General features: G+C 44.7%; 3 protein-coding genes and 1 long non-coding RNA gene across 8 annotated transcripts; 1 reads left to right on the top strand and 3 right to left on the bottom strand.

Annotated features, from left to right (window-relative positions):
- Positions 1 to 178: 178 nt before the first annotated feature.
- Positions 179 to 1,589, bottom strand: hoxa1a (homeobox A1a). The gene is made up of 2 exons (XM_070921690.1): positions 974 to 1,589; positions 179 to 558 (listed from the first exon to the last, which is right to left on the bottom strand). Exons 1-2 carry the CDS (start codon positions 1,578 to 1,580, stop codon positions 179 to 181), a joined length of 987 nt encoding a protein of 328 aa, XP_070777791.1. The 5' UTR covers positions 1,581 to 1,589.
- Positions 1,590 to 5,412: 3,823 nt separating this feature from the next.
- LOC139298559 (homeobox protein Hox-A2a) lies at positions 5,413 to 7,808 on the bottom strand. 3 transcript variants are annotated; one of them, XM_070921208.1, is made up of 3 exons: positions 7,783 to 7,808; positions 7,089 to 7,290; positions 5,413 to 6,466 (listed from the first exon to the last, which is right to left on the bottom strand). In XM_070921208.1, the coding sequence occupies exons 2-3, from the start codon at positions 7,177 to 7,179 to the stop codon at positions 5,742 to 5,744; spliced, it is 816 nt and encodes a 271-aa protein (XP_070777309.1). In that variant the 5' UTR covers positions 7,180 to 7,290; positions 7,783 to 7,808; the 3' UTR covers positions 5,413 to 5,741. The 3 variants fall into 3 exon arrangements, with proteins under 3 accessions (XP_070777309.1, XP_070777310.1, XP_070777308.1); XM_070921209.1 differs by lacking the exon at positions 7,783 to 7,808 and adding an exon at positions 7,668 to 7,752; XM_070921207.1 differs by lacking the exon at positions 7,783 to 7,808 and having other exon boundaries at positions 7,089 to 7,661.
- A 2,322-nt stretch (positions 7,809 to 10,130) lies between these two features.
- Positions 10,131 to 18,772, bottom strand: hoxa3a (homeobox A3a). 3 transcript variants are annotated; one of them, XM_070921211.1, is made up of 3 exons: positions 18,636 to 18,772; positions 15,099 to 15,678; positions 10,131 to 12,651 (listed from the first exon to the last, which is right to left on the bottom strand). In XM_070921211.1, exons 2-3 carry the CDS (start codon positions 15,559 to 15,561, stop codon positions 11,864 to 11,866), a joined length of 1,251 nt encoding a protein of 416 aa, XP_070777312.1. In that variant the 5' UTR covers positions 15,562 to 15,678; positions 18,636 to 18,772; the 3' UTR covers positions 10,131 to 11,863. The 3 variants fall into 3 exon arrangements, with proteins under 3 accessions (XP_070777312.1, XP_070777313.1, XP_070777311.1); XM_070921212.1 differs by lacking the exon at positions 18,636 to 18,772 and adding an exon at positions 17,950 to 18,042; XM_070921210.1 differs by lacking the exon at positions 18,636 to 18,772 and adding an exon at positions 17,627 to 18,004.
- On the top strand, positions 18,194 to 23,194 carry LOC139298561 (uncharacterized). The gene is made up of 2 exons (XR_011598751.1): positions 18,194 to 18,884; positions 22,575 to 23,194. It is a non-coding gene; the product is annotated as an uncharacterized lncRNA (long non-coding RNA).
- The last annotated feature ends 827 nt before the right edge of the window (positions 23,195 to 24,021 follow it).

Genomic DNA, 24,021 nt, shown 5'->3' with positions numbered 1-24,021 from the left:
ATCTATAACTCAGACATGGTCCATATTATTGTTCCAATAATATAAGTCCCAAGTAGTGCATTGACTCATCCTAAATGTCCACATCCACCAACCAGGACTTTGGCTTTGATACACTGGGTATGAGTTTCGATATATACAGGCCGCCTGTGGCCCAAAAAGGTAAAGAGGCAGTTGGGTCTTAGTTGGAGGAATAAGGATCAGCCCCAGTGGAAGACACCGTGGATGATGTGGGAGATGGAGTCGAGGGGGCTGAGATAGACTTCTCTGACTCTGCATCGTCCATTTTCTCTTTAATCCTCTCTCCCGGGTCTGAGGATGGAGCTTTGGCCGGCAGCATCCCCTCTTTCTCCCTCTTCTTCTGCTTCATCCTCCGGTTCTGGAACCAGATTTTCACCTGAGTCTCATTCAGCTGCAGCGCGGCCGCGATCTCAACGCGCCGCGCACGGGTCAGGTACTTGTTGAAGTGGAACTCCTTTTCCAGCTCCGTCAGCTGCTTGGTGGTGAAGTTGGTCCGGACCGTGTTCGGCTGACCCCCATAACCGTACTCCCCAGACCTGCCTGCAGACAGAGAAACAAATCACAGTGAACTTGCAGAACAGAGTTACCCTACAAGTTATCTGATCACACATGAGTTATTAGACAACTGCTTGTGCCCGAGGGCAACTTTTACGCAACAAAAAGCAACTTTTACGCAGCAGTCAGTTAACATAAGCCCCTTCGAAACATGCCAATACATGTGTCATGGGTCTAAAATAACACTAAAAGATGGCATCAGCTGTGCAATATAATAGCATGACAATTTTTGAAGATGACACAGTCAGACAGGAAGTGTCACATTTAAATCGTAAAGATTGAACTCAACAACTTGGCTTTAAATGTGTTTATCTTCCTGTGTTCCACACAGAAAACATATGCAAACATTGTCTGACATCGCTTCAATTTAAAGAGTTTGGATCACTTGTAAGCCTCCCACCTGTTTTTGGTGGGTTCCTCTTGACTTTCATCCAGTCGAAGGTCTGTGCAGAAGAAGCGCCCTCAGACAGAGGTGAGCAGCAAGCATCCAGGTGAGCTGCGTGCAGTGGTGACAGCGGGTTTGAGCACCCAGGAAAAGGGGTTGCTTGCTCGTGCCCGCCGCCATAGGCAGCATGGGCATACTGCAGCTGACCCAGGGGGGCGGCACTGTAACTTTGGCGATGCTGAGAGACCATGGAGGAGGAAATGTTACCAGAGTACATCAGTGGGCCGCACTGGGGGAATCCCGCTGTGGAGTCTACTTCCTGGTTGAGCGCGTAATGGTTGTACGTAGTACAGAAAGTTTGGGGTCCATAGCTGGAGCTGCAGGCCGGATGGGCCCCATAGGCGAGACCCAGAGAGTTCGCAGTAGACTGGTATGACCCCGGCTGGTGAGGGATGCCGTCAGGGGACGCCCTGTTAGCCATGAAGCGGTCATCCGCCCCGCAATTGTTGACAGTGACCGCGCAGGACTGGAAAGTTGTAATCCCGTGGTCCGAGTGGAAAGCCCTGACAGAGCACGAGCCACCTTCACCGCTCATCACCGAGTAGTCTAAGAAGCTGCTCATTGTAGCATTGTTCAACCGGGGCCGAGGGACCGTCCGCTCTACAGACACCCTCTGATATCTTCCTCTCTCCCCTATTACCCCGAGTGACCGTGCCAACCTTTACCAATACTCTGTCCTTATCAGAGGAGGGAGGGGGGCGCACGGGCCGATATCAATGAACGGGTGCTGTCACGTGGACCCGGGTCAGCCAGTGAGGTACTTGTCCTTATCCCCTCAGCCGGTGACAGATTGGTGTTTGAGTGGCTATTTAAATTCCAGGCGCTCGTCGATCAAGGTGACGCGCGTCGCCACTAATGTATTGGCCGAGCAAACAATGAGCTGGGAGGCAGACGGCGGTGGACAGCTCCGGGGTCGCATGTAGAGCGGGGAACGGCAAACACGGCGTCTTCTAACCCCGGCTGTGCGCTCTCTCACCCGGGGAAAGATTAACGTTTCACCCTCTGCAACCTCTCCACGAGGACGACCTAGCACTCTGACCTCAGGTACGGTATTTTTGGAACAGAGAGGAGGATAGGTGTGTGTGTGTGTGTGTGCGTGTGTGTGTGTGTGTGTGCGCGTGTGCGTGAATGTGTTGGTGCGTATGCGTGCGCGCAGTTGTGCGCGTGCCCTCCGTGCGTGTCTGTATTCGCCCGCCCTTGACAGCCGTGATGTCATATGTATAATAGTGTCATTCTTTCCTGTTAGGATGGATAGCTCAGAGTGCGTGTGTGTGTGTGTGCCACTGCCACAGGCGATGTGGGCTATCAGTGTCCCATTCCAATGCGAAGTGTTTCACGCTTTAACACTGTGAGGGATTTGCTCAGCAAATATTGTCACAGTGTGACAGTGAGGGAGAGGCAGGAGGGCTTCACTCCTGACACAAGCAAAAAGTCCTCCGGTCCAGTTTTATATAACTTTGTTCTCCATCAAGGTCGCATTAGAAGTGTTTGGCTGCTTCTCTGTACTTTGCTGGGAGTCACAGGTGATGTAACGACAAGACAACACATTAAACATTAAGTTGATGTGGTATTCATTTTTTTTTCTCCCAGGGTCATAGGGCCTGCCATCTACTCTGATTTCACTCCCACATGTATTCATTATGCATGTATAGTGATCAAATGATCTGATAATGCGAAGCCAGTCGTGGAGCTAATGCGCCCATATAGCCCGAGGTGCGAGTGTGGGCTGATTATCCTGTTAAGTTCATCAAATAAAGCTGTTGGAGAAATTAATGACCGTGGAAAGCTGCGCTGGAAAAAACAGAGACAGAGAGCAGGGGGAGAGTGTGCCTGTGAGAGCTGCGGTGGAGCGGTAGCAGAGTGCAGGGCCAACCTCTCACTGAGGAAGGAAAAGAAAAGGGAGGGGAGAAGGAGTAGGAGAGGATCACATGGGGGGGCGAGCGCCCCCATTGGCTGCATGCGGTCAAACACCCAAAATGCCTTTCAGTGTCTTTCTAAATGTGTGATGACAGCATACAGACAGATAGATGGAGGGGTAGGTAGACTTTATTGTTGGGTGAATGTAACTAAATATAGTACTAACGTACAATTTTGTGCCACTTCGCTTGAGTACTTCCATTTCACGCTACTACGCCACGCTCCACTACATTTCAGAGTGAAATATAATATAATTTATTACTTATAAGATTGTACACAATCAACCTATAAGTTCATAAAATGATACATTGTAATAAATTAAACTACCCAACAGCATATACAGAAGTTAAATTAAGCACCACCTCGAGCAGCTGCATTATTAAAATGCTGCTTGCATGTTATTAGTAGTAGTAACATTCTGCTGCCTAATGATTACTTTTACTTTTAATACTTTCATTTTGTGGCTAATTCTTATGTACTTCTACTTAACTAAAGTTTTGAATATGACTTCTCCATGTATTTCTACAGTGTTGTACTGCTGCTTTTACTTAAGTTAGGGATCGGAATACTTCTTCACCACTGCTTCTAGGTTTAGTACGAATAAATATAAGTAGCCTACTAAATAAAGACTCTTTTCAAATGTGATACTTTTCATCTCTTTCAAGCTCATGGAGTATTAAAGAACGTGAAGAGGTGACGCAAACTTCCCACCAGAGAAAAAAAGCGCAGTGGGGTCAATACTACCCCCCGGCCCCCTCCTCTCTCCTCGCTGTCTTCCCAGCTGCCTCTGCAACAGTAGTGAGTGGGCGCAGTGGATCCCTCCTCGCCTGCCTGTGGAAACTTCGCCAGGCCTCGGAGCTTTCTTGGCTCTTTGTGTGAACACATGTGCGCAGAAAGGGCGCGCTGTCTCGGAATGATTTGGTTATACTGGCCCCGTGGTTAGTCACTGGGCGCTGGAGTGTAGGAGTTTAGAGGATTTTTTTTACCCCATACCCCCCTCCTTAAGCACACACACACACACACACACACACACACACACACACACACACACACACACATTGACATACACACTCCAGTTAACCAGTAGGCTAATGCTCAGCCAGTCGATGAGCTTCTTATGGTTTCCAGATTATTCGATAGACCGCCGCTGAACTCTCAAGCTTTATGAATTCCGCACGTGTGGATGAGTTTCTGAATCGATCCGTGCAGGCCGGCGTCTCAACCGGTGGTTGTTTTTGCTGTTCTCACACACAAAGCAGCTAAACTGGAATAACCTATTGAGTCAAGCTGTGCATGGGCTAATAACTGATTCCCATAAGTCGTATCAAGAGCAATACAATACAGCAAGACCATTCATAATCCCTATATTGAACTCCAAGACTTGGTATAAAAACAGAACTGCTCCCATAATGTTGTAAAATACCCCCCAAACGCACAAACTCTCTTGATAAAGTAAGCCAGAGATTGCATAATGATCCCCTCTCCGCAGCTATTCTTAGTAAATGCATGTCTGATAAATTACATCTAGTCCAGAAGTAGTCTGCTTTGGGTTTGGGCTACTTCTAACACACGGGGAAAGAGTGCAGCCTCATAACTTGAACAGGCAGCTACTGCATGCTGCCGCTGTCGCCGAGCCAGAGCCGTGTTTAAACAAGCTATAAAAATGAATTATTACCAAACGCATGCAGAGACTCGGCCCCCTTTTAGCACAGGAATTGGGGAGTCCCGTATGAAAATGTAAGTGGGCTTTTATTTGTGCACATTACGCCACAATTGGTCTCCTTAATGTCCGTCTCATTCATGCCACGGAGTGATTTATGAGCTCCTGAAGGCAAACATGGCTCGGGTATTTGCCTGCAACATGCACACAATGTTAGGAGCCCTGTCATGCTAAGATCCGTGCTGGCGTGTTTGCTTTTACTCTAAAAAGTATGAGGTTTGAAGGTGAAAGTAAAAGTAATCTGCGTTAGGGTTTCTGTAGGCAGCAGTGCTAACATTTCTGTGTAAATATATATGTAAAAAAAAAAAAAACCCTGTAATTTCAGCAAAACAAGTGCTACTATTTTGAATAAATAATATGTTAATAAACTGTTAATCTGCAGACATTTAGATGAGTAATTTTACTACATCAAAAAAGTTTTATATTCAAAGTTTTAAATAAGAAAATGAACTTCCTCTGCATTCATTAGCAAAAAGACAGACTTCTTATATTTCAGTAAACTATTTCAAACAATCCGTATTAAGTTGAAATTAAATTTTGCACTAAAGTGAAATTGAAACGTGTGTGCCTTCACAACTCAACGCGCACCAGACTATTTATATTCATTGCCAACCTGTTGTTAAATTTGCATAACGTCTCTTTTTATGCCCTACTTCTTTGATTTTTGCCCGTTTTCTACATGAATAATTCAAGCGAAAATATTCAGTCTGCAGATAGAAAAAGAAACGACTCAAAAACACCAGAGTAAAAAAGGGATTGTAGCAAGTTAATTGTATTCTAACAAAAATATCCAAGACATTGGAAGCTATACAAAAATAAAAAGGACCAGGTTCCATAGGCCTAATGTATAATTATTCACATACACTCATAATTTCCACTCCAAGAGATCAGTTTGTTATGGTAATTACAAGTCACGTTTGAGCTATTTCAGTGATTTCATTTCATCCTTACCTTGTATTAATCGTCAAGTCAAATATCAACAGAATAAATGTGCCGAATATACAAATAACATTAGAGTTAATACCATCGTAGCCTGATATTTATTGTCCCCACACACAAAAAAAAAGTTACTGTGATTGATTTCAGTTAATAGTTCAGATGCTGCAGGTCGATTGTAGTTAGGGACTCCGAGAAAAAATAGAAACTGTCCGTAGAAATGTCCACGGGGCTGTCCAGAGACTCTGACAAGCTCGGCGAGGCTGCATCGGAGAGCTGTAGGCAGGAATCCGAGGAGAAAGGTTGAAAATCGTGTATAGAAACATCCAGGGCCGGGGGACTGTCGCCATTGTCCGGGCCAGATGCCGAGCCTGGGCCCATTGTTGACATGCACCCGGGAACAGTGGGTGACGGGTTGGGAAAATGTTTCAGATTTTTGTCATTGCTGTTCAGCGGCGCAGCAGCAAAGCCCATGGACTCGCCATTGTGGAGCTGCTGCGTGGCGCTAAGAGAGTTGTTCTGAAAGGAGCAGGTATCTCTCTCCAGCAGGGCCCCGCTCCGCTCGTACAGGGGGCCCTCGTCCTCCTCGTCGCTCTGGATGCAGTCCTCGGCGCCCGGCCCTTTCCCCTCCCCGTTGTGGTTCTCCTTGCTCTGGGTCTGCCGCTTGTGCTTCATGCGCCGGTTTTGGAACCAGACTTTGACCTGCCTCTCGGTCAGGTCCAGCAGGGCCGCTATCTCCACCCTCCTCGGCCGGCACAGATACTTGTTGAAGTGGAACTCCTTCTCCAGCTCCAGCAGCTGTGTGTTGGTGTACGCTGTCCTCAGCCGACGGGAGCCCCCTCCTCCCCCGGCACTCTCCACAATCTCAGGCGAGCCTGGAAAATAAGCATCACGGTGTCCTGGGATTAAAACGCAGGACACAGCAGATACATAACCCCGGTGCCCGTGAATCTAACATTATGACTATCACAAGCCACTAGAGAGTGGCTGACAACACGCTGCAGCAAAATGGCCGCTGGAGCTACTGAACCAAGCTTATAGCCTGAGAGCCTTTTATCCAAAAATCATTACAGCATACAGATACTCATCGGATTGTTTTACACATAAAATAACGTCCAGCATGAGCGTGAAGCAAACACAGTGCACTACAAAAGCAGCGAGGTCCAGGCTGGTGTGGGGTACTAATGAATGCTCCAGCTGCCCTCCTCGGCAACGGCACTCCATCACTCTTCATTACTGTCACACATCAAAAGTCTGCCCCGGCTAAGGGAATAAATCATCTTACATCACCAAACTTTACCCAAACTTTTTTTGTTGTTCTTGCTTCATACACAAGCACAGCAAAACAATAACAATAAATCCGTCAGAATAAAACGTCTCCAGCCTGTTTGTTGTTTTTCTTTAGGAAAGGCCTCTGTGCTGAGCTCCAGTTTAGCATAGATAGCAACAGATAGGAAACACTTTTGCAGTAAGAGCCCGTGTTTTGAAATCACCCACCTTTCGGAGAGAAGCACACGGGTCCATTGGAGATGGTGGTAGCGGTGGAGGTCGGCAGGTGGTTCCTCTTGGAGGCTTTCTTCTCCCGCATCCAGGGGTACTCCGGAGGTAAGGAGGCTGTGGGCAGCGGGCTGCATCCGTCGGGGCTGTGTCTGGGCCGGCCGTGCCGCGGATGGCTGCCTGGATTCAGGCTGGGAATGGTCTGCTCAAAGGGAGGAGGAATCAGTGTCGGGCGTGAAAGCGTCGAGCTCTTGATTGATGAACTTTGAAATGAATCAGCGACAGGGGGGAAAGATGTCAGGCACTCAGCAAGCGACGGCTGACTATTGATAAAACCGCTCTCTCGCTCGAATTCGTAATTCATCTCCGCTCCCTGAGAGCCGAGGAAAGTTTGCACGCGTATTTTTATAAATGTTGCGGCTCAGTGAGGACGAGAAAGAAAAAATCATTAAAAAAATCTCCTGATGGTGTTTTTTCTATTTCACTGATTACGGCCGTATGGGGACCGAGCTACTATTAAACTATTGAATTCATGGAGACAAGGTTGAAATTGGACCGAATTGCCTGTCACATGATTACCTCTGCCCAATGACAATTTGGGGTTTAATCAAAAGAAGCCACTGTCTGCCTGATTGATCCAAAAACTCTGATGAAGAACGCCTCGCTCAGCTGGGGGACGACTGTTTTTATTTACATCTTTGTCCGCTCAGTTTATCCTCCTCTTGCCCCTCCAGTCCAGTCCACTAAGCTACAAAATGTGTTTTTTAAGAATGGCTGACGCTCACTATTACAGGGAAAGAGCCCAGCCTAGGGTGCGCGGATTCGTGCACTCCTCTTTCTCGTATTGTTTGAGGATGTCAGTCGAGAACGCCCCCACCACACACACACACACACACACACACACACAGAGAGAGAGAGAGAGACACACACATTTCACGCCAGTAGCTATTCATATAGGCAAGAGTCTGGCTTCAGAGGTGAAAAAAAAAACATACCTTAAAAACTGATATTAAGGCTTCTCGACAGAAAGAAACCCCAACAACCCAGTCTGTTCAGTGAGTGTGGACTCCAGAATAGACGTGATTCTTCAAAGATGCATAATAATGAAATATGCAGTGCATCCATTGACATGTGTTGCAATAAAAAGCCCATCCATTAAGTTAATACTGACTGATATGACACGTTCAAACCACTCCATCCCATAACAGCTGTTTAACAGATAATGTCCAACTTGTGAAGAGATACACACGCATGCATGCGTGCACACTCACAGTGGTTTATGATATGCTATTTATCCGGCCTCTTTAAATATGATATTAAAGCACACAGCTTTTTCGTTTATTCCACAAAAGGTCGATTTTGTGAGATCATGCGCGTGCATGTGCGCGAGCATACCCACAAACACTAGGGTAAACATACAGGCTCTCTTTCTTCTGTGATTGTTACACCAAAAGATGGCACAATTGTTAATTTGTTTTAAACATCGTCCTAATATTTAGAACGGGTTCATATGCATGTTAAGAGGGGAGACGCTGGACCAGGCTTTACTGGAGCTACTAAGCTACAATGCTGAGAGAGGCATTCTCACTGTATTTCCATTATCAGTGTCACCTGAAATTACAATGAAGCGAACACCAACACGTTCACAGTCAACCATTTACAGCGAAGCCATTTAAAGCGTTATTATGTAGATGGAAGTGTTGTTGAATGGCTGTTCCCCGCAGTGTTTGGTTTTATAGCCCTTCCACAATAATCTGTAGAAGCCACATTTGGGATGTTTTTCGTCAAGCAGCACATGTTGTATTTTCATTTAAAAAAAAATATGGTTTAGTGAGTCAGAGAGAGGAAGAAGAGAAGTGGTAGGCCTCTCTCAGTTTGTTGCTTATATACCAAACAAAGAGTCCTGGAAGCCTGCGCGCGATCAATCTTACTCGCCAAAAGGTCTGACAGCTCGGTGCCCTCACAACACATTTAAGGCTTCTAACTCTCCCCCGGATCAAATGCAGCCAGGAAGCGGCGAGAAACACTGGCCACTCAGATTAGAACCAGTTTCTGCTCGCAGTTATAGCCAGGTTGTCGCTGGAGGGATGTTTTAAAAGATAAATAAGAATCCAGCTACACAAGATGCGACCATTTCCTTTCTGGGGAGGAGGTAACGCGCCAGCGGTGAGTAGGGCGAAGCAGCGTCTCCACCTGGCTTTTATCTTTGAATTGTGAATGCATTTGCTCACACAAGAACCATGTATTTGTCGTTTTGGTAGACATGCAGGTTTGTGAGGGGAGCAGACCTTGTGGTGAAGGAGTTGCTAGGGGGAGAGATGGATGGCTTTTTTGGAATTACGCACAGGCTTTGTGTGCAAGGAAAGGAGTGGGTGGCGGCATTTAGTGGACCCCAGCCTGTCCTACACACTTGTCTTTACAGCAGGATTGATTTAGAACCACTTTCCCACGGATGGAAACGAAATGAAAGAAATACAAATTTTCTGTTTCAGTTAAAACGTTGTTTATGTGCTACCTGTGCATGGCGCATATGGGTCAAATCAGTGTCTTGCTGTGTGTGCGTGTGCATGTGTGCGCGTGTGTCCCACTGTGTGTGTGTGTGTGTGTGTGTCTGTGTTGGATGCAGAAATACACAGTGCATGTTTTTTTTTTTTTTTTTTTACCGTAACACACCATGGTTCAATTGTTCTTGGTTCCCCTGCTAACCATATGTCAGGGCTATAATGTTCATGCCCTCTTATATCAATCAGATCGGGCTGGATTTGTTGTTGCAAAAATCAGTGAGAGTAAATAATACTGCAGCTGCACAAAGGCATAACATAACTACATAGTCCTAATACACATGGTACAAAAAGGTTTTGGTAATTTGATGAGAAAAATATAAAAATCTTTGAGCATGCTAAAAAACAAAACATGGCTGCATTTTCTCCTGAAAAATTAGACATCCACAAAACAATATGAGCATTTTAGCTCCATGTGTGCATGTTTTGTATTTTTAAAATACAGCAATGCTAAGAAACTACTGCAAACAATAAAAAGAAATTCAGATGAAAAAATATATAATATCTATGCAGAGCCTGCATTTGAACAAAATACACACATGAATACTCGGCCGTCTTTCGGCTTTGCAGTGATAATTTGCTTTAACCACCCGCATAAAGAGGCATTTCGTGTTGAACTGGCGTCTGCAAAACTGTAGCATAATAAGCCAAACAAGCCGCGTTACGTTCCTAGTTCAGCCTGTATCCTCTCTCTGACCGCATCTGACTGACTGAACATATCAGGGAATTATTTTTCAAACGATTTCTCATTTGGCTTGTTGTTTTCTTGCAGAATCTCCATGAAGGACCGGCTGACATTTTTATTATTATGGATGTGCCCACGCAGATGAGAGGAGGGGAGAAGGCCACCCGAGAGTTTTTCTTCACGTCGAATCAAGAGGAGGGGAGAAAAAAAAAAAGATTTATTCAGTATTTGACTTCTGCGGCCATTGCCCTTTATGTTACTGAATATTGAATACGGCTGCTGGTTTCATATTCCTTTGTATGCGTAAATATTGTACAAATAGAGATTTATCAATCATCATCCATGGTTTATTATTTATCTACTACCATTGTATTGTATTAGCCTCCTCTGATATTGCCAATTGCCAAAAAAAATTTTTTTTTCTTTTGTTTTATCACCATTACAATTCTACACCGTCATGAAATATATAACAACAACAATAAAATGTAATAACTGCAAAACTAGAAATATATTTTGACATTTTTATTTAAGAAACGGTCTTGTATTTCACTTTGTGATCAGGGGAAATGCTTCTGATGCGTCTAAATTAAAACTACAAGGTTTGCTGCAATTATATTTCAATTATTTTATTTATTTCTTCGAACTGGAGCAGCATGGAATGTATGACATCGGAAAAACAGAAATGATGATGTCTTGTTTCTTTTTTCTTCAATAAAGAAACTGCTAACGTGTGTCCTTCTTTCCACCCTTATTGCATGACTGATTGATTGATTTTACATTCGCTGAGAAAGGGAAACACCTCCTCGAAGAAGAAAAAAAATTGGAAACAGCCTATAATACACGGTGTGCTGCTGCTGCTGCTGCTGCTGCTGAGGAGCTTCTGCAGACAACATGTATGGGCTGGAAAAGGGCCGAGACGCTAATTTTCCACCAACCTTCTCCCCACACAAGGATCGCAGAGGTGTCAAATAATACTAAAGGACTCTTTTATCTTTACACCGAACAAAATAAATAACATTATAACATGCGTGTAAGCTCATGACCCTTGTTACTGAAAATGTATTTCCCTCATAATCCCAACTCGTGGCTCTTGAAGGATCCTTTCACAAGTGCAACAAAATGCAAAACACAATTCTTCAACTGCGGATAAATAAAAGACGGACACATTCACATTAAAATGAATAACATATGTTCATAATACCCTGTTTGAGTTTCGATTTTAAAACAAGATTTAAAAAAAAAAAAAAAAAGATTAAATAGGCCTATGCATATACTGTGCCCCCCTCCCTCCCGCTCTAGACGTCCTACAGCCCAGATAAAGGTCCTTGTGAGACAATGACACGAGCAAATAGAGAAAAATTCAAGCAAGTCGTGATTATTTATCCTACGCTACTTCACACATCAAACTATAGAAAACATAAACAAAGGCAGAGAGAAAGGTGGAAGCCGCGAGGAGGCGCAGAAACAAAGCAGTAATGTGTCTGGAGGCGTATAAGACAATGGGCGGAGTGATCCGGGCAGCGCCACCGCTACAGATGCGTCAGTTTGGGCGCTTCCTGGATTCTTCCCTGAGAGTAGTGCGACGTTAGGTCTGTGTACGTCGGTGTCGGATCACACACTCCGTGATGCTGACTGTTGCCCATTGTGATTGCTCCATTGTAGTCCATGTTTGCGGGCGGCGGGTGCGGGAGGTGGGTCAGACCGAAAACAGAGGTCCCAGTATTGGGCATTGAGTCGATGTAACCTCCGCCGACATAAACGGGGCTGCCCTGCATGTGAGTCCCGTAGTTGCCATTGCCTTGGAGGGGGTGCGCGTCATACTCGGGCGTGGCCGAGTCGGTCCCGGGATACCTCTTCTGGGAGGGAGGGCAGTTGTTGAGGGAGCTGTTCAAAGGAGGGGGGTATGACGTGGCCATACCGTATGCATTTTGATGAGGTTTATTGTAAGACGTCGGCGACTGGGAGTCATAAGGAACACTGTTTACAAGAGAATGCATAGAGTTGAGGTATCCTCCGCCGCCGCCACCGGAGGCCGGGCCCACGGGACTCCGGGGAGACTGTCCGCCAGGGGATGGCATCATCCCAACGCCTTTCTGATCCTTCTTGTATTTCATCCTGCGGTTCTGGAACCAGATTTTGATCTGTCTCTCGGTGAGGTTGAGCAGGTTGGCCATCTCCACCCTCCGTGGTCTGCAGAGGTACCGGTTAAAGTGGAACTCCTTCTCCAGCTCTACGAGCTGGGCGCTGGTGTAGGCTGTCCGGGCCCTCTTCGATGCAGCTGACCCCGGAGGACTCTTGTCTCCGGGGCAACTCTCCACTGTCAGGGAGGAGGAGAGGAGGATGTCAATCAGTAATCCATTACAGGCAGACAGAGAGAGAGAGGTACAGAGGCAGAGACAGGAGAGTGAGAGTGAAAGCAAAACAGTGTGACAACACGCACACAGCTGATAACAGAACTTTCAACCATCATGGGGGGGGGGCAAACAGTTTACTAGATAAATATGCCTTCCTCCACTACTTAAATAGGGGTTTTATCATGGATTCTTTCTCTCTCTCCTCCTCCTCCCTCTTTAGGTGTGCGTGTGCACGTGCACGCTTTTATGTGTTGCAAACATCACAACATTTTGACAAATCTGCCCCCTACTGCAGAGCACAAGGGTTATCATGAGGGCTCCATAAGACAATTACCAATCAGTGTATGGACACTGCGCCTGTGTGCACGCTACATTAACTGCAAAGAGAAAAAAATGTAACTGGAGAAGAGTAGGTCAATATCTGTTATGGAACCAGGTAACCTCAGATTTCCTACTAAAACATTTTGACCCTCATCTTCCCCCGTAGTCACAGAGTAGCACACGCGTAATGCACACACAAGCATTATGTATTCCTCGGGGTGCATAAAGCAGCTCGTCTTGCCCTCACTGATAAGCCTCCCCTTGTAAGAGGCTGGAGCTTGGCTGCAGAATAGCAAGGTGTTGGTCTACTTACCACTGTGGCAGGCGGCCAACACTTAATAAATTTCACTACCTGTCGCACAAACCTGGAGGAAAAGGAATGCAGCATGACATAACCTGACCCACTGGGTTATTACAGAGATGAAAGAGAAGATAACCCGAGGAACAGGAGGAATACCCATGTATGTAGGGCACTCACTTGTCATAACGATTATTATTGTATGATTATTTATAAAATCATTTTTAAAGGGTTAGTTAGATGAATTTATGAAAGACCGATTTGGGGAAACGTGTTGCAGGATTGTTGTTATTTGCCTGGCGTGCGTGCGTAAAACGTGCGTAAAAAGGCTTTTCATAAATGTTACCACTACAGTGTGTTGTTGAAACTAATGAAAAAACCTTCCCAAGCATAAATCACAATGAAGGGCGACACACTGCTTTGCAATTTAAACTCTTGCTGCAGAAGAGTACATATAACTTAATTAGAAAATGACCCATGGATTACAAAATAAGACGGCCATGGGAAGGTGAGCATCGCTGAATTTTTAGATTGGGGGTGTTTATTTACATAGAGCCAAGCACAAACCCCCACCCTGACCCACCAAGTCTTCCTCTAATCAAAAACGCAGGATCTGGCTTGCGTATGTGTGCGTAAAGCGTGCGTAAAAAATCGGGCGCCATACTGCTTTGTATTTGAGCTCTTACTGAAGACGACTACCTATAACGTAATTAGAAAATATGCCCCCTTAATTTAGAAAATATAAACGGTCATAGGAAGATGAGCATCTTTGAATGTTCAGGTTAGCTCTATGCAAGAAAACAACGCAAACCCAAACTCCCCACCGTGACGCACCATGTTTTCTTCCAATTAAACAGCAGGATTGCATACGTGCGTAAAACGTGACTAAAAGGTTAGCACTTGTTGGGGTTGCTTAAAAAAAACATCCAAAACATAAATCTAAATGAAGCCACACCACTTTGCATTTCCATGTATTACTATCGAATACTACCTGTACTATAATTGAAATATTACACACAAAATGTACAGAGTAAGAAGGTCATGGGAAGATGAGCATCTTTTAGGTTGGGTCTATGTAAATAAACACCCCCAAACACCCCCCCTCCCACTCTGACCCACCAAGTTTCCCTCTAATCAAAACAGTAGGACAAACCGAAACAACTGTTGTACGTGTTTGTTTGTTGTCTCTCCGGGAACATTGTGTGATCAGCAGAGATGCCTGTTTACAGTAGGGACAGGTCAGCTTCAGGGCACAGGGACAACAAATGGTGGGATCTACGTCCAGTGTTGAGGAACGTCATTTCATCTACACTCTGCAACCTTACAGTATATTTATAGTATATACTGTTTGATGTGTCATTTTGGAGAATTTTCAAGACGATGTGACTAGATCATTGCAGGATGTGGGTCCAATGAAAGCAACACTTGTACACATACTCTTACTTGATTTTACTCTGTGGTTATTTTTTGGCTGCAGTTCCTGAATAATGTTAGGATCCCCCAGAGGGAGCACAATATATACATATGATGCCATATAATAACACAAACCACTGACTTCTAAGTTATAGAGTAAACACCTCTCTGGCACAGGCACAGAAAGAAATGAAGAATATAACCTTCACAGGGGTGTTGTCCTGTCCTGCCCCTTTCTCCAAACCCCTTACCGCCACCCACCCATCCACACCCTGTATGTATTGTGTCCTCCCTCAACAAAACGTATGTAACTTTCTGGTCAGAGGCTATCAACTTGAGTGTGTGTGTGAGTAGCAGCAGTGTTTGGGTTGAAAGTACCTGAACTGGAGCTACTGGTGGGTTTCTGCTTGGTGTTCTGACGAGATTCCTTCATCCAGGGGAAGATCTGTTTGCTGCGACCAGTGGAGGTCGGGGAGCCGTTCTTGGCACTGGGCTGGTTGGACCCGTTGCTTGTGTTTTGGCTGATAGCACCGGGGGATTGTGAGGGAGGGGGTGGGCCTGACACCGGCACCTGCGGTTGATTGCTTTCGGAATGAACCTTAGACTGCGCCGCCTGAATGGCTGTGGTCCTGTCGCAGCTCTCCGCCATCTCCCCCGGCTTCTGCAGAGCCACGGAGCCGTCAGGAGTCTGCAGGGAGCAGGCAGGTCGATGGTACTCACTTTCCACATGAGAGGCCCGGGGATATTGGACCTGATTGGCATCATAACTGAAGCCATTTGCGCTTTGATATGGGTAGCCACTGTAAATTGCGGAGCTGTCGTAGTAGGTTGCCTTTTGCATCTCGCCGTTTCCCAATATTTATTTCAGAAACTGACAGGGTCTTGACACCCTTGTAGAATAACATTGGCACCCCGTGGTCACGTGACGCCTCTCCGCCAATGGCCTCCTCGGGTGAACCTAGGGTTACAAGAAGCACTGTGAGGAGAAGAAATGGTGGCGATCCATCTTACTTTTCAATACAGGCCTGACACTGGAGACTATGGAAGCAAGATAGGGCCAACAGTCCTGTAGACTATTACCGTTTACCTTATGGCTTACACAGTGCACAAAGGCACGCACTAACCTTGCATTACCATCTGTGCTAAACCACATCAAAACAAAAACCTTTTCAAAAGCATTTTAGATTGCCAAATCAATTTCAGGACCTAACAAGAAACTACAAGACATTTTAAACCTATGAGCCTATTAACAATGAACCTGAATATAGAGTTACAGTTCACATTACATGATGTAGGTAAAAAGGGACTGCTGTAGGAAAAGCGTGTTAGCGGGTTACCACACAGGAAAATAATATTTCTGTTCTATTGTTATTCTACCAACAGGGCTGTCAACAGTATATCTCATGTCCTACGTAGCTGCTGAAAATATTCCTCGCGCACCACAAACATTTAACCCATTTTGTTTTTTCACAGTTAGTAAAAAATCTTCCTTGAGTAACAGGATAGACCTCCACACTCTGTGCTTCCCCGGCCACCTGCCGCAGAGCATAAACAACCGCATTCTCTTCTTTTTCTTTTCTTTGCATGCTGCAAAATAAATAGAAGGGCCACGAGGAAACTTGAAAAACCGGGCGGGCATCCGTGCATCTCCATGACCACGGTGTGAACTTTTTCTCTTGCAGGCCCATAATAATGGCTGCTGTCGGTGCTGTCTGCGCGGCGGCCCGTCGCGGTGATATATGGGGGTCAGTGGGCCGGGACGGCCTGCGCGGAATGAGCAGCCAAACCCGGTACTCAGGCGGACAGGAACCAGGGATGGCACAGCCAGAGCCTGCTGCTAAACCACCATAATTCACGCAGGTAACCATGGGGATCAGCCTCTAAAAGATTATTGGGCAAACTATAAACCATAATGGACACAGATCCACGGGTCAATTTGTGGAAATCTTTTATAATGTGACATTACTAATGAAATAGTGGAATATTTAATGTGGACTGCCTGCGTTTTAACCATTGCCATTAAAATAGTAAAGTGCAACAACAACAATAATAATAATAGCAAGGATAATAAGATTCAGTACTGTTAAATACTAGTAAAGTAAATTTTCAATACAAATAAAATTTAATCCCGCGCTATTCACTTACTATTTGGTTCTGAAATCATGCAGTTCTTTTGTCTGCTCTCTAGATTGAACTATTCCAGTCGCCCCAATCAAGGCAACAGATCATTTGGAGACTAAATAAAATAAATAAAAACAAAATAAAATTTAAAAAAAATGTTGATTTCAACACTAACTCCAAATTTTAACTGCTGAAACTAATAGGCACTGGTGTTGCGTGTCTGACAGTAAACATGATCCCTATGATAACGATGTTAGACTGCAATAAAAATATGACTTCTTTAATTCACAATACATAGGTGAAGTGTTGTCCCGGAGCAGGCACATAACTAGTATGCCTTTTCTTCAAATGAGCACAAAGAAATTAAAGGAACATGAACGAACAACTCTGGGTGTGTGCAGCCGTGCATAACAAAAAGCAAATCAGTAGAAAATGAGCCCTGAGCTTGCCCTCAACGCTGCCGAAACCGCAGAATGAAAGAAGGTGTCTTCACTATATCTGCACTCACGGTGACCTGGAAAGGATATCAGAAAGCTTTGTGGTGGATATCTCCAGGCGAGCCATTGCGATAGTCATAAATGGCAGAGAAAGAGAGACAAATGACAGAGTTGAGCTGCTCTACGAGCCGCCTGCGCCGCGTTAGAGAAATCTGGCTGCCTGACTGTGTGTGTGTGTGCGTGTGAACTCTTCCTGAACCGAGATCTAAGTCATACGGTGATAAATCACCGCGCGACACACAAACTCCGCCATTTACAACCGAGGGAGCCTATTTCTGGCCTGCTTACCTTATCCTCTGACGACGAATGCAGAGCACCGAGCGATATTTTCTCATTCAGCGACGAAATCGATCAAAGCAGTAATCCAGAGAAAAGTTTACAGGCAGGGCTGGCTGGGTGAAGCAGCAGCAGCAGAATGCGCCCTGCCATACACCAGGCATTAGCAGCCACAACAACAAAAAAAAGGGAAGAGCCGAGAGAAACCCCTTTCCTTTCTTGCTTTTTTTTTTTTCTTCCTACTCGACGTGGATGGGTAAACCGAGATTACGAAAGCAGGCGTGAGCAGTCGGGTCAGCGAGATAAGAGTTATCTGGCCTCAAGATTGAATTTACCGTCATGCTATAGAGCAATGGCCAGGGCTTCATAGCAATATTAAACTCAGCCAAGGCTATGCTGGACTATGTGATCCTTCACCAGTACCATGCAGACACCAGTGAACTGCCCCGAACCAGAGCGTCACCATAGACAGAAAAAAATTATGCAAATAAGTAGCGCCTTGGAAAGCCAGTTCAAATCAAGTGGCTGCCTCTCCTCCTCCTCCCCCAACCAAATGAGGCTGTGTGTCTAGAAAAAAAAAATAATGCATCGTTACAAATAGCATGGAAGGCCATCCTTAAAGTGTTTCATATCATTTTGTAATTATTTACTCCACGTCCTGCGGTGGAATTATGAGCCCAGTGGATGAGATGTTGGAGAGAGGGGGGAGAATACAAAGGAATAATCAGCCGCTGACCATGCTGCATTTCCATTTCCACGGGACATAAAGGGCTTCTATCCACGGCTTAATCATTAACCCGCATTTTTGCGTATGATCCTCAATCGTTTGGCACAAGGAAGCGCAATTCGTTTCCATTTCATTCCACTGCCTGCATGGCTTCTTGTATGCAGAATACGACACAATATGTATATTTTAAGATTAGAAAGCACAACAACTTCAGATCAAAGCCGTGCTCGATGTACATCAAGGGAAAACCCCACCGGGGAGTAGGGTGTGAAAAATGGGAAGAAGTTTCATCACCAAAAGGCAAAGCGGAGGACATGCGGCGAGGAGCGAGGGAGAAGAGGGCCGGCAGCGGGGGGAATCCCTCTGCATGGAAATGCTGCCTTTTGCAGCCAAAAGAAAGACTGGAAAAAATAGATTTATGTCCTCTCAGCTTCCCCGGGCTGTAAACACGTCCAGAGCTGCAGCTTCTCTGCTGGTTTCAGGCGCTGGGACAAAATTCAATGACACAATTAAAAAGGTAGAGCACACGGACGGCGTGGGAGGGTGAGTGGGACAAAAATTCACGCGTGAGGATTTTCTGTTTTAGCCAACTCGGCTTTTTCTTTTCCAAACCAGAGCAGTCACATTGTATAATTATTTACTTCTTTGTGTTGTGCTAAAACGCTGATTCGTCTCTCTCTTTAATTCGGCCCCGAGCAGAGGGTTAAATGTCAGTGAGGTGGTGGTCGTATGTGCATAATAAGGCGTTAAACAATGTGGGGTGAAAAAAGAATCTGAAATGTTGATGAAAGAAAAAATATTTTTTAAAACTTCAGTGCAGAAAACTATAGCAGCTACAAGCAGATGGCTTTCGCAGAAAGTACTTTTTGAAAGGAGTAAGGCACCGCTCCAAGAGCTGCGATTCCCCTCGTCACTTTTATAGTGACAAATTACACCACAAAGACAAGTGGAAGAGAAGGAATTATTGCTCTCCGGCTGGTCATATTGCTGCTACAAGGAAATGTACAAGCCATAAGCTGCTTCTCTGTCCCTGCGAGTGCTTTGGTGGGCGTGTGTGGTGCTTATTAGAAATTGAATAAGGATATCACCATCAAGCATTCATAACACAAATCAATAAAGATATATGGACTTACCGAAGGCAGTTCAAGGTGGCTCGGAGACCGTGCGATGGCCTGAATTTACTTGGCTGGATTTCTGCAATGAGGAATAAATATTTTGAATTTCTCAGAGGATAATACGACTTTTTAACGTGTTCTGTGAAATATGTGAATGTGAATTTTATTTTCGAATAGGCGCTCACTGTAGGCTATAGTTTGAACATTTGATTATGAATAAGGCTATCGCTATAATGCATAATTGTTTAGGCCTTGTTTTAAAATGGCGTTAAAAGACATCTAGTAAATAGCTAACCCAAATCTAGTAAAAATGCGATGGAAGTATTTGAGTCAAATGTTTAGATTTAACAGCAGGCTCCAAGTCTGTGTGTTAAAGTGTTCACATTTACAGCTTAGAGGAACCATGAAATCTAGATTCCTTTTAACATTTTGCAACAAAATATCAACCAAAATATATGAATTCACAGGAAACACAAGAATATAAACAACGAATAAACAAACTGCATAAATGAAAGCCAGAGTAAAGAGACTATTCTCGCACAAAATCCACATAACAACCGAATATTGCTGCCTATCAGCGTAATATCACTAATACTATAAAAACGGGTGTATGAAAACAACGTGTTTGTTGTTTCCCCTGGCCGGTAAGCATTTTCCCCACAAACGGATCGAATAGTCATTAGCTCTCGCGCACCATCTTCCCCAAGTCCCCGCGCCCATAAATCAAGCAGGAGCGCCGTGACCTCAGCGCGGCCGCGCGGTGCTGGATGGCACTCCGTCTTCCATTATATCCTCGTTTCCCTGGCGGAGCGACACAACCCCACCGCTTTCCCCTACTTTTTTTTTTTTTTAAATGGAGCTCATCTTGATGTATCATTTACGCACAAAAAAAACCACGTAAAGACATAAGATGTTTTGTTTTATAGGACCGGTTGTAGCTTGCAGCGGCCGCGCGCTCTGTTTTGGGGGGTTTTCTTGGAGGAAGATATTTAAATGGCCGCTTTATTTACAGTCGGTTGTGCAGGCCTATTAATCTGAGTGGCTGCTCGTGCTATTAAAGATGTGATTAAAACAGAGACAAACAAACAAACATTTCATTCTTGGCTGCAGCTATTTTAAGTTTGCACTGAAACTAATAATGACTTGAATATAATGTTTAGCTTAGGAAGCATGAATTGGAACAATGTCTGCATTTTAATGGCCCAGATAAATCCTTTAACGATTACCTACATATGTTGTGTTTAAATTCTCTAGGCCTATTTATGTTTCGCTTGATTAGCTATGATGAATTTGAGATATTAACACATAGGTGAATATCGATAGCTTCGTGGTACCTGTCTATTTTCTCGCCCTGCAAAAACCCTGGACCCCTTTTTTTACTGACCTCTGCCTCGCGAAGCAATAACTCACGACAGTAATGAACAATCGGCGGAAATACCTCAAAATAAAATCCATCCTCCCAAAGCTCGGGCTCTGACTCTGTCCGCGTGGAAAAACATATCCGTCCGTGACAGCAGTATAATACATCCACAAACCCGGGATCTCTCTTTCAGTCTGCCTCTCTTTTCTTTTTCTACCCGCGATAAACAAACTACAAAGACCGGACTCCCTTCACGGAAAGTGGGGGTAACCCGCATATAATCAGCATCATATGGCCAGACCGGGGCTCCGGTTTTCTTCCCCGTGCCATAACATCGCGCAGTATTATGCGCCCCGCTCACGTGACGCAACGTCAACTTAAATCCCTTTTATTTGAGCCCGTGAATCATTAATGGAGGCAGTCATTGCCCCTGAGGAGAAACGGATCAGTTTGGAGGGAGAAAAAAAGAGGGGTATGTCTGTGACACTGCAATGTATCTGGCAGAGGAGCAAGTCTCTCGCAGAGAAGCAGCTTTTCCACGTGTCGCCCATTCAGAGGGAAAGACTGTTCTGTCAGTTGTAAAGTGCCATATATTTGGTGCCTGTTAGCGGCTGAAAGAGCTAATCCCGCTGTATTATGCTGAGTCTCAAGTGCAGCAGCCACGGCTCTGAGCCAGGCTAAAACCACACGGTTTTGCACTGCAGCGTGATAATTCGCACTATGTGAGATGGAGAGGGGTTTTCCTACAAAATACCATTTTAGGGTGGCATAATGATCGCTCATAACTCCAGCAAAAGCTCTTCTCCTTTCTCTGTATAACAGCAGCCAGGGCTACAGAGAGCTTTACTCAATATCGCCCCCCCGTCCTCAGTCCCACGGTTTGGTTGTAGTACCACTTAGTCTTCGGTTCTCCATCAGCAAAAGCCGGCATGCTGTCGGCCAAACTGGGAGAGAGAAAAAAGTCACACATTTACCTGTCCTACATAAGGAGGAGGGTGTGCGTCCTGGTGGTCGTGAGGGGTGCGTGTCAGTCAGCGGTGAGCGGAAAGTGGAGGTGAAGTAACCAAAGAGGGGCTGCTCGACCCCGCTGATCAGTACATGGGCCCCCATTAGACCTACAAGCGCTTACGCGTTTCCTATGACAGCTGAATGAAATTACATGTTTGTGCAAAGGAAGAGTTTTGGAGCTTTTGGAGTTGGGGGGCGGGGGGGGGGGGGGTACGATGACAAAAGTGCCTCATAAGCCATAATCCTGATGTAGTTTGCCAAAATCACCGTAGTATAAACCAATTTCTATCAAAAAGAGCGTGTCATGCGTGCGCCAGTGAAGATGTCTGGCTCCTGCCACTCCAGGTATTGCCAAAAGTCCTAGCCCGGAAGAGCTTCTCTCCTCTGGGCACCGTTTGGCGCTTGTTTTCCGTCAACACCGAGCAGCGGGCGTGGAAAAATCCCACCACAACTATTAATCACTCGGGGCGGACATAGACAGCATCCCACTCCCACACCAGCCTTTGTCTTCTCAAACTACAACTTGAGCGGTAAACTTTTAAAGACAGGAACAGAAGCAGACCAGCTCTTATTAATTCACCTTCACCGCGTCTAAAGCTGAAGACAAGAGGAGGAATATTAATGATCAGGGTTGAAGATTCAGCTTTACGCACAGGTTTTCACGAGAAGAAGACTATTTTGACTCTTGTTAAACAGAATGTTTGCGTCTGTAATATGTTATTTTGTTCTCTCTTTCTTCTGCAATTACAGCTGTGGAGCTGTCACCAGGATTATATGGCTCGACATGACCGCGCACTGGAAGCTAATCCCCACGTTACCTTTCGCCACCGCACCTGAACTCTTCCCTGACCCGGGCAGAGACACGCAGAGTCGAGTGGGAAGATATTTTGGGTTCAAAAACAATGAGAAGACGGAAAGCAAAGGCCCTCTTAGCTGGTAGTTTAATTTTTGTTGCACTTTTTTCGCCCAGACTTGCTCTTTTTGCTCAAAAGTAGTAGTTGATTGATTATGTTTTGAATCTCATCAGTTTTAGCTTAAAACAAAGAGTTTCAGAGCTATTTACACAAATTAAATCCTTATCACTGTCAGCGAGGAGGAGTTAGAGGCGCAGAGCTCTGGATGTTGGCCAGACGGTGGTCCATATCTTCCCACAATGTTGACACTCGGAGCTCTTAACAGCCAGTCTTGGGTTACCGATACTCTCAGCCGAAGATAACTCTTTCTGCGAGACTTACACCGAGCAACATCAAGGCTAATGCGAAATTCAACGCCTTAAGCTGACTTGGAGCCATCTCTCATGGATGCACACGGACTGGAACAGCGTAACTGTTTGCATTAAGGTGGTTGTAATAAAGCTATTTGAATTTTCATGTTGAACTTACTGCCTCTTTATTATGAAAATGTTCCCAGATCACATGTAGTAGTCCATAGCTGTCAGTTACATTTTGGAGGTAAGTCCAAACAATAATACTACTACTAATAATAGCAATCATGATACTACTATTATTATTCTTGTAAACATTGTCACGTATCCTAAGGACTTTGTTAATGTTTAACCTGTGTCTAAATTGACTATTGTGTTCACTCTCATTGAAAGGCTCTTTCAAGCAACAGATAAGCAGCCCTTTGCTTTGTCATGTTGTTTAAATACACTTACTCTCATTTGTGTATTCAACAGTGAAATTAATATATTAATCAAAATAACAATAGTTGACTTCGCACTGTCAGAATCAATACAAAGAGACACTAAGCTTTGTTCTATCTTTGAAGGCATACAGTGCTTTTGAGGTAAACTTTGCAAACATAAAAGCAGACTCTCTTCTTTTTCTTACTATTCATGTCAACTTCAAGTGTTTGAATTACTTCATACCAAGAAAAGTTTCAGCTACGCCTATACTATATCTTTACCTCTGCAGCCACAAGTGCAGCATCACTTCATTTGAACCAAATTTACAAAATTATTTAGTCCCATAAAACATTCATTGGCGAAGTGAAGGTTGAATTTTAGCATCCTAATTCGTTGTGTTTGAATATTTAAGAATTTATGGAAAATTAGACCTGCTGTCCAATATGATACAAGGCTCAAGTTTGTTTTATACACAAGGTTTAAACACAAAATACATACACATATAATGAATACACTATTTATTTTAACTTCAAATGTTTTGCAATCAAATTGAAAAATATGATCATTTGA

Source organism: Enoplosus armatus, chromosome 16 (genome assembly GCF_043641665.1).
Source record: "Enoplosus armatus isolate fEnoArm2 chromosome 16, fEnoArm2.hap1, whole genome shotgun sequence".
NCBI classification, from domain to species: Eukaryota; Metazoa; Chordata; class Actinopteri; order Centrarchiformes; family Enoplosidae; genus Enoplosus; species Enoplosus armatus.
Note: the sequence above shows the minus strand (reverse complement) of the source record. Positions and strands in the feature narration are given on the sequence as shown.

Excerpts from the sequence above, each read along its gene's own strand:
- hoxa3a (XM_070921211.1), bottom strand. The coding sequence starts at position 15,561 with ATGCAAAAGGCAACCTACTACGACAGCTCCGCAATTTACAGTGGCTAC. Across the intron at positions 12,652-15,098 it reads CACCAGTAGCTCCAGTTCAG|TGGAGAGTTGCCCCGGAGAC; the intron begins GTACTTTCAACC and ends CCTCCCTGACAG.
- LOC139298559 (XM_070921207.1), bottom strand. The coding sequence starts at position 7,452 with ATGAATTACGAATTCGAGCGAGAGAGCGGTTTTATCAATAGTCAGCCG. Across the intron at positions 6,467-7,088 it reads CGTGTGCTTCTCTCCGAAAG|GCTCGCCTGAGATTGTGGAG; the intron begins GTGGGTGATTTC and ends CTTATTTTCCAG.
- hoxa1a (XM_070921690.1), bottom strand. The coding sequence starts at position 1,580 with ATGAGCAGCTTCTTAGACTACTCGGTGATGAGCGGTGAAGGTGGCTCG. Across the intron at positions 559-973 it reads GAGGAACCCACCAAAAACAG|GCAGGTCTGGGGAGTACGGT; the intron begins GTGGGAGGCTTA and ends CTCTGTCTGCAG.